Source organism: Myxine glutinosa, chromosome 4 (assembly GCF_964187855.1).
Source record: "Myxine glutinosa chromosome 4, kmMyxGlut1.1, whole genome shotgun sequence".
NCBI classification, from domain to species: domain Eukaryota; kingdom Metazoa; phylum Chordata; class Myxini; order Myxiniformes; family Myxinidae; genus Myxine; species Myxine glutinosa.
Window position 1 is genome coordinate 11,141,262 of NC_136264.1, and position 13,044 is coordinate 11,154,305.

At 42.4% G+C, this 13,044-nt stretch overlaps 1 protein-coding gene across 6 annotated transcripts in view; it reads right to left on the bottom strand.

Moving 5' to 3' along the window:
- Positions 1–13,044, bottom strand: part of LOC137424410 (sarcolemmal membrane-associated protein) — a 274,679-nt gene that overhangs the window by 198,917 nt on the left and 62,718 nt on the right. For all 6 annotated transcript variants that reach the window (XM_078775449.1, XM_068111836.2, XM_078775451.1 and 3 more), the window contains one exon: positions 8,061–8,208. In XM_078775449.1, coding sequence (XP_078631575.1) covers positions 8,061–8,079 — 19 coding nt within the window. In that variant the 5' untranslated portion in view covers positions 8,080–8,208. The remainder of the gene's footprint in view (positions 1–8,060; positions 8,209–13,044) is intronic.

A 13,044-nucleotide genomic window follows, 5' to 3' on the forward strand; every position in this document is an offset into this window, starting at 1 on the left:
GAATTAACACAAGGTGGGTTAACTCAGCCCGTCATCCTTCGAAGGTCGGCAAGATGATTACCAAATGACTGGCTATACATAGGTATTATACCAGCGGAACAGCCACCACCCCCCCCCACCCCCCCTCAGGGAATGATGCAACCAGTCACCACAGGCTGCATACGGAGCACCACCACCCAAGTATTGTTGAGATGACTGAAAAACCCCAAAATTCCATTGAGAATTAAAATGGCATGAATAAAGTAGGGCGATACCACTACTACAACTACAACTACTACAACTACAACTATAATGGCTCACATTAATCCCAATATGATTATGACGAATACAACTACAAATACTTCCACCAGGCTGAACAGTTTACGTTTTGATCCCATTGTTAAGCCGGGATCTGGATCCAAATCTGTCCCAGAATTGAATTGGCTTGTTCTTGTCATTTAACCAACTCATCCACCAAGTTTTGTCCGAATCCATCCACAACTTTGAGATATCGTGCTATACAGTATATCGCTTAAGCCCCATCTCTCAATGGTGAAGAATCACTTCAAAATTATAGTACCCAGATACGGATCTTCACCAAAATCTAATCAATTCGTCCTCGTCACACACCCAACCTGTCCACCAAGTTTCATCCGAATCGGTGAACTTTTTGACAAATACATTTTAATTATACAAGGATTGTGGGTCTCAAATTTAAAGTTCCAAAGACAGGCACCAGTTACCCAATTTTGTGCTGAAAATCCCATAATCAATCCAGAAATATTTATAGGCTTGGTTGATGACGTAAACTCAACGACTTTTAAAGTTGGTGCCATCATATTTATGTTGCTTTTCAGCTCTCTGATCGAGATCATGCTGAGAACGTTCTTTGGACAACAACTCGAAAGGCTTGTCTCTGTCTCTCTGTCAGTGTCTCTGCGTGCCTATGTCTCTGCGTGCCTGTGTCTGCGTCTCTGCGTCTCTGCGTGCCTGCGTCTCTGCGTGCCTGCGTCTCTGCGTGCCTGCGTCTCTGCGTGCCTGCGTCTCTGCGTGCCTGCGTCTCTGCGCGCCTGCGTCTCTGCGCGCCTGCGTCTCTGCGCGCCTGCGTCTCTGCGCGCCTGCGCGCCTGCGTCTCTGCGCGCCTGCGTCTCTGCGCGCCTGCGTCTCTGCGTGCACTGTGTCTCTGCGTCTCTGCGTGTGCCTCTGTCTCTGCGTGCATGTGTCTCTGCGTGCCTGTATCTCTCACTGACTGACACACACACACACACACACACACACACACACACACACACACACACACACACACTCCTAAATATTGAGAAAGGCATGTTAATTACCATGAGAAAAACGGGTTTCACACGGCAGTTAGCATACCTCTGTCAACATTTGGTTGAGAAACTTTGTTGTCCTTATATTTTGCAGATGCTGACTGACTCGTCTTTATAGACTCATTTTATGTTATCCATCTTTTGCACTATGTGCAGAAAGCCTGGTGTTGGCTTAGTGGTTAAGGTTACTTATTAGCAAAAAATAAAAAATAAAAAAACATTTTTAAAAATCGCATTTTTAAATTTGGTCGTAAATTACTCTTCTGAGTGTGTCAAATCACAATTCAACAAAACAAAAAACACACAAAAAGATAGGTTAACACAAACAAAATTCATGATTAACAAGTGTTTCCTTTATAAGCGTATACGATCTTGTACTCAAAATCCGTTTATCTCAGAATCTATATTCTTATGGATTTTTCTTCATAAATTTTGATGCAAAGAGCAATATACAGTACTTAAAATTTGGCACAGTTCATATTCTCAGTGTATCAAATGTCCAAAACTATAAAGAATGAGATCCAGTAACTAACTTTTTATGATTTCTTTTTATGACAAGGCAACGCTAACTTTACAAAATGTCGTACGTACAAACACGGTATCTTTATACATGTTGGTTGGTTCATGATGGCTTTTCAAAAAAAACAAAAAACCACATACTCCAAATCTGAACAAATATGAATAATGCTTCAAAAGTTACGATGAAAACTAGGAAATTTAATGTGTTTCTTTGAGTCGATAATCAATACGAAAATTAGATGCGCAACATCAAAAAATTGAGTGATGTGATGCAACAAAGTGTAACAAGACAGAAAAATAAAGTTTTGTAAGCAAATAAATAATTTCGCTTACTTGAATGGAATTTTATTTTCCTCCGATATATTTATGTAATAAATCACAAGTAACCGAAAGGGGAACCAAAACGGAAAAGTCCTTAAAATTAATCACTGTCTAATTTGAAGGGAAGTTTCTTCCAATCAGAAAGTGTCGAAAATAGCCCCCGAGTGCCGATCAGCCATGTGTAATTCAGCCATTCGCTGCCAGACATCCTTTCAATAAACCATTTTGATTGATTGATTGATTTTCGATTTCGCCAGTGAAGTCATGTGATGATCTCGCCTTGATCCAAATGGCGACCGACATGGAGAAACAGTGAATTTTGAGATTGGATTACGATACCGATTCCACCGCCATAAGCAACTCGAAGGTTCTCAGTTTGTTGAAACTGATCAGTGGGATTTTGATGAAACTATTGGAGGCAAAATTAGTGATGGAAACACTTTTGGATGAATTGTGCAGCCTTATGCGAACAATTCAGACGAAGATGGTGACAATAGAGTTGTTAATGAAGACAAAAAACGCCGGTCATATGTCCACGACAGATTGGATGGTTTGTTTTCCCATTTAATTGACGGTTTATCAGGGTTTTGTATTCATAGATAAATCAATTCTATTTAGCTCCAGAAGAAATATGGCATGGACACCACCCTGGCACACGGTTGATGGGGTTGTGAAGAGGGGGTGGGAGTGTTGGGAGAGTGAGGCAGGTGGGTTGTGAGGGGGGGAGGGTGGTGGGTATTGTGGGGTGATGGTTGATGAGGGGATTGTGAGGAGGTGGTGGAGAGGTGGAAGATAGATCGAAAGGTTGGTGGTGTAAGATAACTGCTTTATTCATCAGGCCTACGCCACGTGGCAGCCGTGGCATGCTCTCGCGAGATCTCAAGCGATCCCCCTTGGGTCGCAACAGCAAGTATAGTATTTCACAAAACACAGAACCAAACACAGATAGAACAGGAAAAGCATTACATTCCACCTCCTATCCTTCAGAATGAAAATCAATTTAACGATCCAGTTTGTCCAGATGTTTGGGTGGGATGGTGGTGGGTTTAGTGAGGGTGATGGTTGATGGGAGACTGTGTGTGGATGATGGATGGGGTGGGGGAGTGGGGTGGTCGTGGGTATTGTTAGCTCGGATTTTTTAGCTCTTCCAATGTGTAAGGCAAGGTGGCGGTGATGTTATCCAGAGCATCTAGCGCGGTGAGATCGGTCGCCAGCAAGCCAACACAGGTGTTCGATTCACCATTCAAATCACCTGTGTCCATATGCTGGTAGCTCGGCAGAGATGTTGCTTGTTTCGTGCGACAGTTTCTTCCACTTCATCATGGGCATGGCATCCTCTCTCAATCTTAGAGGATAACCACAAGATCTAGTCATCTCTGTTGTTTCATAATAGTGCTCTGTAAAATGTTCCAAACCGAATATCTTGTAGTATTTCGGGTATTTCAGACAAGCCTCATCCAATTTCTGCCAACCCACAGATCTTTCAGGCATTGGTGAAGCATAACACCATCTCGGTTTGTATTACTACATCCACCAATGAACACCGATCCGGCATATTCGTATAAATTCGAAAATCATTCGCCGTTTGAGTTAAATCATTCTTTGGCGTCACCCGTAGACAATATGAAAATGTCACTTTCACTACGTGATGGCACAGTTAATCATGAAGATGATGATTTTGTCTTTTAATTGCAAAATTACCTACTTTATCAATCAGAAATCGGAAAAATACATCATATCTATTTTGTCGGGTGGCAAGGGACAGATTAGCGTCGAGGTGGTCTGAGCATTTGGGTTCCTTTTCGAGGTGGCTGCTGCCTTATACTCTAGTAGCTCATGGTGGTTGAGTATGCACTTTATTGTACAGACCTAAACTCTTCAGGAATCCACTAATTGAAGGTCCAGGAACAATATTTGGTTGGTAACACATTTGCCACTGACGGCGAAATAGCTGAAATGGCCATACCCCTTTTTGGGCCACGCCCCCTTTTTTGCCGTGACTGTATCTACAGAACCGTTGGACCTAGGAGGTTGCCCGACCACTCAAAATTTGCGCAATGGCCACATTATGGGGGGTCAGTAATACATTTTCATATCCAAAAGTCAATGGTTTTTAAGATAATTGCCAAAAACCGATTTCAACATGTTACGAACTACAATTGTATGATACCACCAAGGCCACAACATTATATGACACTTATACCTTTTGCATCATCCTATTTTGGAATTTACTTATTTGGATTTCTACACTTTTCGCCTTTACTACAGCCACAAAACGTGACACATTTAATGTTCCTGTCTCTGCAAGTGCACGTTTTGGTACTCATACATGCTCTTGGGCATTTGCATGGAGGAGGCAGGTCATCGGGCCTGCACGATACTGGCAGTATCACTGGTGTTATGCCAACGTCCGTTGCTTCATACCCATACTGGAGTGGATCTGGTTTGGTGACGGCAGGAGTTGGGGCTTGCAACCACATCTTACACTGAAGAAATGCTCGCTTTATGTGTTCTCGTAGCGTTGATGAACAGCACACAAGCTGGTTGAAGTCCAGTTCTTTCTTGGAGTTGTGGTACTGCTCCCATCGATATTCATCGAAAGTGGAACAGTCGGTCTTCTTTAATCCAGACACAAGGAACTTTTCAGCATTGCTTGTTATCTGTGGTGACAGTTCTTCTACACCAAACCCTTCCAGTAGGGAGAGATCGATGGATGCTTTCAGGCCAGACATCTTTGGACCCACCTTGCTGGTACTGTCGCAACCGCTGAGAGCATGAATGGCTGGGAGACACGACACCAAACCGTTGTCCAGTTGATCAACCAACATGTGGACTGGTACAGTTTTCTTTGTTTTCCGGTTACCAAGCTTCACGTACAGCTTTTGTAGTTGCCAGGTTGTGTTGAAGTGGAAGATGAGGTTGACAAAGACATCTGTGTCAGGCGAGTCGACCAAGACTGATTGAACCCCGTGTTTCACAACACCATCATTAATATGGAACATGATTCTGTCGTCGGCTTCTTCTTGGTTGCTTGAGAGCTCTGCGATCTGTGTTTCAGTGCCAGCTAACAGTTTCCTGCATTCACCCCCATATACTCCTCCAAAGAATATTTCCTTGTCCGACTCGACATTCTGCAGCATCCACTTGAAGACATACTCCTGCAACCGAACTTTGTTCAACATTGAGCTCCAGAACATATCAAGATCGACAGGGAGTTTCTGATTGTCAGACCCAATGGTGATTGTGATTTGTTCTGAGGAACTTCGCTGTGCCCGTTCCATTTGCTTGATTGATGATTTTTGATAAACATCAAAAATAATGTCTATTCTTGTGGACACGGAGCCTGTAGCAAGAATCCTGTTGGAAAGACTCTCAGCCAATTCCCCGAATGTGTGAAGGCCCATCTTTTTCATCGGTAGTTTACGCACAAGTGCCATGAAGTCCACTATTGTCATCTGAGCGTCACTCTTTACATTCCTCGTCTCCTGTGGAAGGCGACTGACAAGTTCCCTGGCTAAGGAGGCTTTATCGGGCTTCTTCAATTTGATGCCATCTTTACATTCAGTGGTGAGGAACTGGGATGTGCTGGTCAATTCATACTTCAGGAGTTCTAGCATGCTGTACCCTCTTTCTCTAGCATAGTCAATGTACCTAACCGTTTCCGCTGCATCCTTTTTCGCCATCGATTTCTTCGCTGTGAACGGAGTAGAAGTACGTTTCACGAAAACAGTCTTGCGGTTGGTAGGGATTGTATCATGTAGGTGCTTCTCCTTATCCTGAAATCTGGTCTCAACAAACTCTTCATAACTCTTCTCACCAATTTCCAGGCATTCAAGTAATCCGTCGACAACCTCCTGGGGAATGTCAGCTCCAGTAGAGATGTTCTGAAGTCTGATTCCAGCGTCGAACGGATTGTTGATGGATTTTATGTAATCCAGAAGGGCCTTTGCACGAACATGGCCAATCTTCGTAGAACTTGGATTGAACTCATGGTGTAGGCTCAGCTCACTGTCATCTTTGTCTCCCAAGTTGCACCATTCCAGCAGCTGTGCCACATGAAGATCTTTCTCATGCTTTAGGAGATTCCATAAGGCTACTGCTTCTTTCTGTCTGGTCATCCCAATGATACCTCCAGCAACCTTGGCGGGTTTATTGTAACACTTCTCGAGTGCCATGTCAAATCCTACTGCACTGCCTTGTCGGGTAGTGTGGTACATCACCCATCCACCATCTGTAAAGCATCTGTAGATACCCGGGAACTTCCTTTGTAGGTCCAGGCAATCTTCAAGGAACAGCGTACCCCATCTGCTATAGTTTGTCCGGCCAAACCCGAAGAACAAAGGCATGCACCTCCGCACAGCTGAAACGAAAAGATGCCAATCGCCTTGCCGAATAGAGTGTGTAAGATCTCTCAGGATAGGATACAGCTCATCCAGAAACAAGCTCCAGTACCTCACATTCTCAATCCAGGCCGTTTCTTTCCATTCGGTGAAATACTTCTTCAAGTCTGCATGTAAGATCTTGCTTTCTTCCCAAATCTCTCTGAACTCTGTATGGTCACTATCTAAAGCCTGCTGCATCTTAGTTTCCATGGTCTCTATTTGCTGGTCTAATTCACAACTAGTACTGTCCTGGTCAGGTTGAAACTTCTCAAACATAAGAACTGTCATCACCTCTGATACAAGACTCATTCCCTCCTTGCCTTTGCAATAGTGACCTCCAGTCATGACACTATTCTCTACAACGAGCTTGCCAAAGGCTTCAGTCTCAATCAAAGCCAGATCAATACCGATACAGCCTAAAAACTTCCCAAGGCAAGCGATGACAATCTTCTCCATGTGAAAAGGTCCCATTCCAAGGAATATGTTACCAAACTGATCTGGCTTCAACAGCTGGATTGCAGGCTCAACGACAAAACACCCATGACCGGAATTTCTAGCCATGTCTAGACTCTAGTCTAGACTCTAGACTAAATTCTAGTCTAGACTCTAGTCTAGACTCTAGTCTTGACTCTAGTCTAGACTCTAGTCTAGACTCTAGTCTAGACTCTAGTCTAGTCTAGACTCTTCAGGAATCAAGTAATTGAACAATAGGAACAGGAACAGGAACAATTACGAATAATATTGTAGTTCGTAACATGTTGAAATCGGTTTTTGGCAATTATCTTAAAAACCATTGACTTTTGGATATGAAAATGTATTACTGACCCCCCATAATGTGGCCATTGCGCAAATTTTGAGTGGTCGGGCAACCTCCTAGGTCCAACGGTTCTGTAGATACAGTCACGGCAAAAAAGGGGGCGTGGCCCAAAAAGGGGTGTGGCCATTTCAGCTATTTCGCCGTCAGTGGCAAATGTGTTACCAACCAAATATTGTTCCTGGACCTTCAATTAGTGGATTCCTGAAGAGTTTAGGTCTGTACAATAAAGTGCATACTCAACCACCATGAGCTACTCTAGTATTAAGATCTTAAAGGGTTTTGAGTTTGAGCCGCTGTAGTGCCATAAAACAACACCAGGTGGGTTGACTGAGCCTGTCACCTTTCTGAGGTCGGCAAAATGAGTACCAGCTTACTGGCACCAGGGGCACAGCCGCACTTGCAGAAAATGATGCAACCAGCAGCCACAGGCTGCATTCAAAATAATAATAATAATTGTGTGTCGGTCATGATGAAGAAATGCAGTGGCATTCCCAATAAAAATGTCAGTGTTCACAAGCAGGTAAAAAAAGAAGTGATGCCAGCTCTCATAGAAATGGAATTGATAAATCAACGCTATCATCGCTGCTTGCAATGCTGAGGTAAAAGTGCCATTTTTAGTTGATACAGCAGAGTCAAGGCACAATCAGTTTTCCACAAATAAAACAAACCACAAAATACATCAAGGTGGAGAGGAAACACAGATTGCTGTCAGACCTTTGCGCGAGTTCTCCATCACATCAACACCAAACTGAATGGCATCTCCAGAGAGGATCTCAAAAGGACAACTCTCCTCAGAGCCCTTGCTCAGTCTCTGATTGTTCACAAAAGTGCCATTGCTGCTTTTTGTGTCCTGCAGGTAGAACTGTTGTGGGATTGAGGAAAATAAGTGAAAAGGAAAAAGGCAAGGTGGGGTAGAAGAGATACATCATCGAATTAGGAAAAAATGACAAGTTAAATAAAGAAAAATAATTAATTTGTGCCAGGAAGCAAAGCCACTTCCTCCCATCTAGCAGAGAAACCTCGTTGCCAACTTCCAGCAAAAAGCCACATGTGTGGTAGCACCGATTTTTTTTTCTCTTATTGCGGTGCTCTTCACCTTTTCATGTCTCAGTCTGACACCAGATCTTTGTCCAGCAGGGGATCAACAAAACGAATATTCAATGAGACAGTTTTGTTTGGGTGATGAGCACAGCAAGACCAAAACCATGAATGCTTTTTGAGATTCACCTTCACAATCCGAACTCCAGCTTTAGTTGGGAATACAATGGAGACTTGTAAATGTGGGTGCATGGCATAAATGCACAAGCACAGGACTAAACTCCAATGCACTTGCAGCATGTGTGTGTGCCAGTAACCTACAGAAATGAGCTCATGGGATAAGCACAAAGAAAAATACAATCGGCCGATCCATTAAAGAATGCATTAGATATTGTGCACAAAGTTCAGGGTTTTGATAAAACAGGGAAGAAAGATTATGTCACTCACAGAAGCAATACAAGTTTCGCGTGCGAGTGTAATTGTGTTTCGATGCAATATATACGCAACATACACCTGCACTCGAGGCTTTGTTCAAACAATCATCACAGAATGCATGCAGTGCAGCAATCACCACAGCACAAACTGCGAAGTGAAGCTAATGGCAAACCTATCGGGTATTACAACACCTGAACAGTGGACAAGGACACTGAACGATAAGAGGCAGACTCATGCACTGCTCAATATGCAACTAGGTAATACAGCTTGATACAAGCACACACGAATACAAATCTGCAGCACAAAAATTCCGATAAACAAAAACGGGGTCTGCCAGCAATGGCCCAAGATCATTTCCTTGCGGCATTCATGCTTAACTAACAACTTACTCATGATTGTGATCAAGAATACAAGCTCCGCCAATCATTTGCATCTAGCCAACGGGGATTGATTCAGGCTCAGAATGACTTCCTATCACGTTGGCCGAACACATACACACCCTCTATCTCCAGGCAACAACTATAAATCTGGTTTAAAATGCTAATGCGAATAAGAACAAAATAATGGGAAATAAAATAACAAAGCTGGATAACCTCAGCTGCAAACACTTATCTGCACATGAAACCGTAAAGATGTCATTCCCATAACATGACCTTGGTCTGAATTTAACCAAAGAAATTCCATTAAACATAAAAATAAGTGTTTCATTGATTTTTTCCCCCCATGAAGCAAAAGTACCCCCCAAAAAACTCAGCTGATCAATGACCTCAATATATATATATATATATATATATATATATATATATATATATATATATATATATATATATATATATATATATATATATATATAGATATATATATATATATATATATATATATATATATATATGTATATATATATATATATATATATATACACACACACACAAGACTAGCTGAAGTACCCGGTTTTGCCTGGGGAAATCCGATTAAATATGTATTTACGAGTAAAAAGCCCATCAGAAATGATGGTGTTGGAACAGTTTTTTCGATGGTGCAGCCTCTTGAGCATGCCAAAGACTGAAGCCTCGGCCGAGTGTCAAGTGTGTTTATAATCTTTATTTATGAGACATCCTATGGATGGAAATTAACACTCATTTTACTATGTGTGCTTTTTGCACATCACATGCAGCGAGTTTTCACCTCCCTGCACCATGTATTACTATTTATTTTTTTTAAACACTTCTGTACACCGCCCTTGAGGCTCGGTTTGCAAGCCACAGTCTACAATTCCAATAGAAGAGACATAATTACTCTTTAATGGAAAATGTTTGTCGAGTTTGCTTTCTCCTCAAAAAAGACCGGAGTGAAAACACATTTGTGTTAAAAGATTGACCCTCAAAACCTACCCTTATGAGGGGGGAAAGACATCTGTACAAACACACAAACTGACATTGTGTTTTATATGGTAGATATATTTCCTGCATAAGAATTGCAAAACATATTACTCCATCACTCCCCAGAAAAAAATCCAGACAGTGTGAAAGCAACATACTCACTCGAGGTCTGAACACGGAGGTGTTGTAATAAATCTGTGTAAGCAATATTAACAACAGGTGCATGTGTAAACATTATAATAATTAAATGTGTGTTGTTGACAACAAATCTCTACACCTCAACATACCATCTTCACAATACATATCACTCAATCGCTCCCGGGAAAAAAAAAAACCCTAGGCAGTATATAAGCACAAGACCCGAGGCTTGAATGCCAATTACCTGGTTTTACCCGGGGTCAAGTTTTTTTTTTATCCTAACATAGCCATCGACCTTCCTCTGGATAAAAGAGGAGGTCAAGCAAAGTTTGGTGCACTGGTTCCTGCATGGTCCAAATGCATAAATGATCAAACAATTCAACAAACAAACAAACTTTCTTCTTTATATATTAGATAAACTGTTGATCTGCTGCATCATCGTGTACTGAACATAAATATGTAAAAAATAAAATAAATTCAAAGACATCAAAATTATGAGCATCATTTATCCCAAGGATGCCGAATATTGTTAAAAACAACAACAAAGGAAACACTGAGAACAAAAATAAATAATTGTGGATTTTATGGTATTTGTGGTGAAGTGCAACCAACCAGCTGAGATTGGTACTTCTGTCCTGCCAACTGGCAGCAAAAGACTTCAATGCAAACTGCAATAAATTTTTACATGACCTATCAAACCTCATTGGGTTAGATCAAAATCAAGGCCTGATTGCACTCAAATGAGCTGGAAGTGTGAAGAATAATTCCACAAACAAACATGGCAATGCCGTTGTTTAATTTTGTTGGCAATCGACGTACGAACCAATAACGTACCGATGCACAATGCAACAAGTGGAAAGAAATTTGTAAAATAAAAGGAGATTTTCGTTTTCATATTACGCTTGTGATTCACTGAAGATGAGGATATAACGAGGTTCAGAAAAAACATTTAAAAACATGTTGGGGGTTCAGACTGCCGACCTCACTTTTTTTTTTTGTATACAAGTTCGAGGCTCGTGAAAGAGCTAACATTAATCACACAAAAAGTCAAACCGACACATAAAACACAAAATAAGGGGAGCGGTAGACAAGATGGGGAGAGAGGTGGGGAAGGACACAAACACAACATTTGAGAGCAAGGACATCGAGAGAACTGTGGGAGGGAGAGGGCTTGGGGGGAGGTGCGAAAGGTATAAAACATATGGACACTGCAAGGACTTCCAGGAAAGAAGTTGGAATTTCCAAAAAGTGTATACAACAACAACAACAACAACAACAACAACAACAACAACAACAACAACAACATGCATTTTAAAGGCCATTTTCCCTGCTAGAGCGGGGGTTAGCCTTGCGGTCCCCATGACAATGTTCTCCATTTTGCCCTATTTTCTGCATCTCTCCTTGTTAACCCCTTGCCCGCATTTCTTCTTCCACCATCTTTAGCCAAGTCTTTCTCGGTCTTCCCCGTCCTCGACTTCCTTCTACATTCATTTCCATCGCCCTTCTCAACCAGTCACTTTCATCCTTCCTCAACACATAACCAAACCATCTCAACCTATTCCTCTTCACAGCATCAATCACAGGCTCTATTCCCATCATCTTTCGCAATTCATCATTTGTCTTCCTCTCTCTCAACGATACTCCGCACATCGAACCATTCGCATTTCCACCCTTTCCAGCCTTTGTTGCTGCTAAACGTTCATTACCCATGTATCGCTCCCACACATGCAGCAGCATGTGTGAGAAACACTTCTCACACATGCAGCATACACCTTTCCCTTCAGCTTCAACGACACTCCCCTCCTCATCAGCACGTCACTCAGTTCCCGAAACTTCTTCCATGCACATCTCACTCAAGCAACCGTTGCCGAGTCTGATCCACCTTCTCCATTCAGCATGTCTCCGAGCAGGCAAAATGTTTTCACACCTTCCAGCTTCACGCCGCCTCCAAGATCCAACTCAACATTTCCTCCATCTGCAGCTCCCTCTGTGCACACCTTACATTTGAATGTAGCTGCCACACTGGTTAATGACCCTTTCAGACCACTACATTTTTGATGAACCCACTCAGCGCACATTGTACATTCAATGGAGTTCACTCCGACACCCTTCCTGCACACAGCACAGGGCCACTTCCCAGTTCTTTCCACCTCACCACATGCTTTACCACTTGCCATCACCTTCGTCTTTCTGATATTCACCTTCAGACCTTTTGTCTCCATGCATTCCTTCCACTTGTTCATCTTTTCCTTCAGTCCATCCATACTTTCTGCAATCAACATTCAACACCAGATCATCTGCATACAACAACTCCCACGGTAAACCTTCCTTTACGTTCTGAGCCAGCACCTCCATCACAGCTACAAATAGTAGTGGACTTACTACCGACCCCTGATGCACTCCCACCTTCACCTCAAACTCACCACTGTTCCCGTCCTTCGTCCTTACAGCTGTGCGCGCTCTTTTGTACATTGCCATCACTGCTCTGATCAACCATTCCTCCACTCCTAACTTCCTCAATGCCCATGTCAATACTTTGCGTGGAACCTGATCGAATGCTTTCTCCAGATCAACAAACCCAAGAAACAACTTCTTCCTCTTCTCCATGTACTTCTCCTGCAACTGCCTCACAATGAAAAGCACGTCTGTCGTTCCTCTTCCTGGCATAAATCCAAACTGCATTTCGTCGATCTTCACTTTCTTCCTTA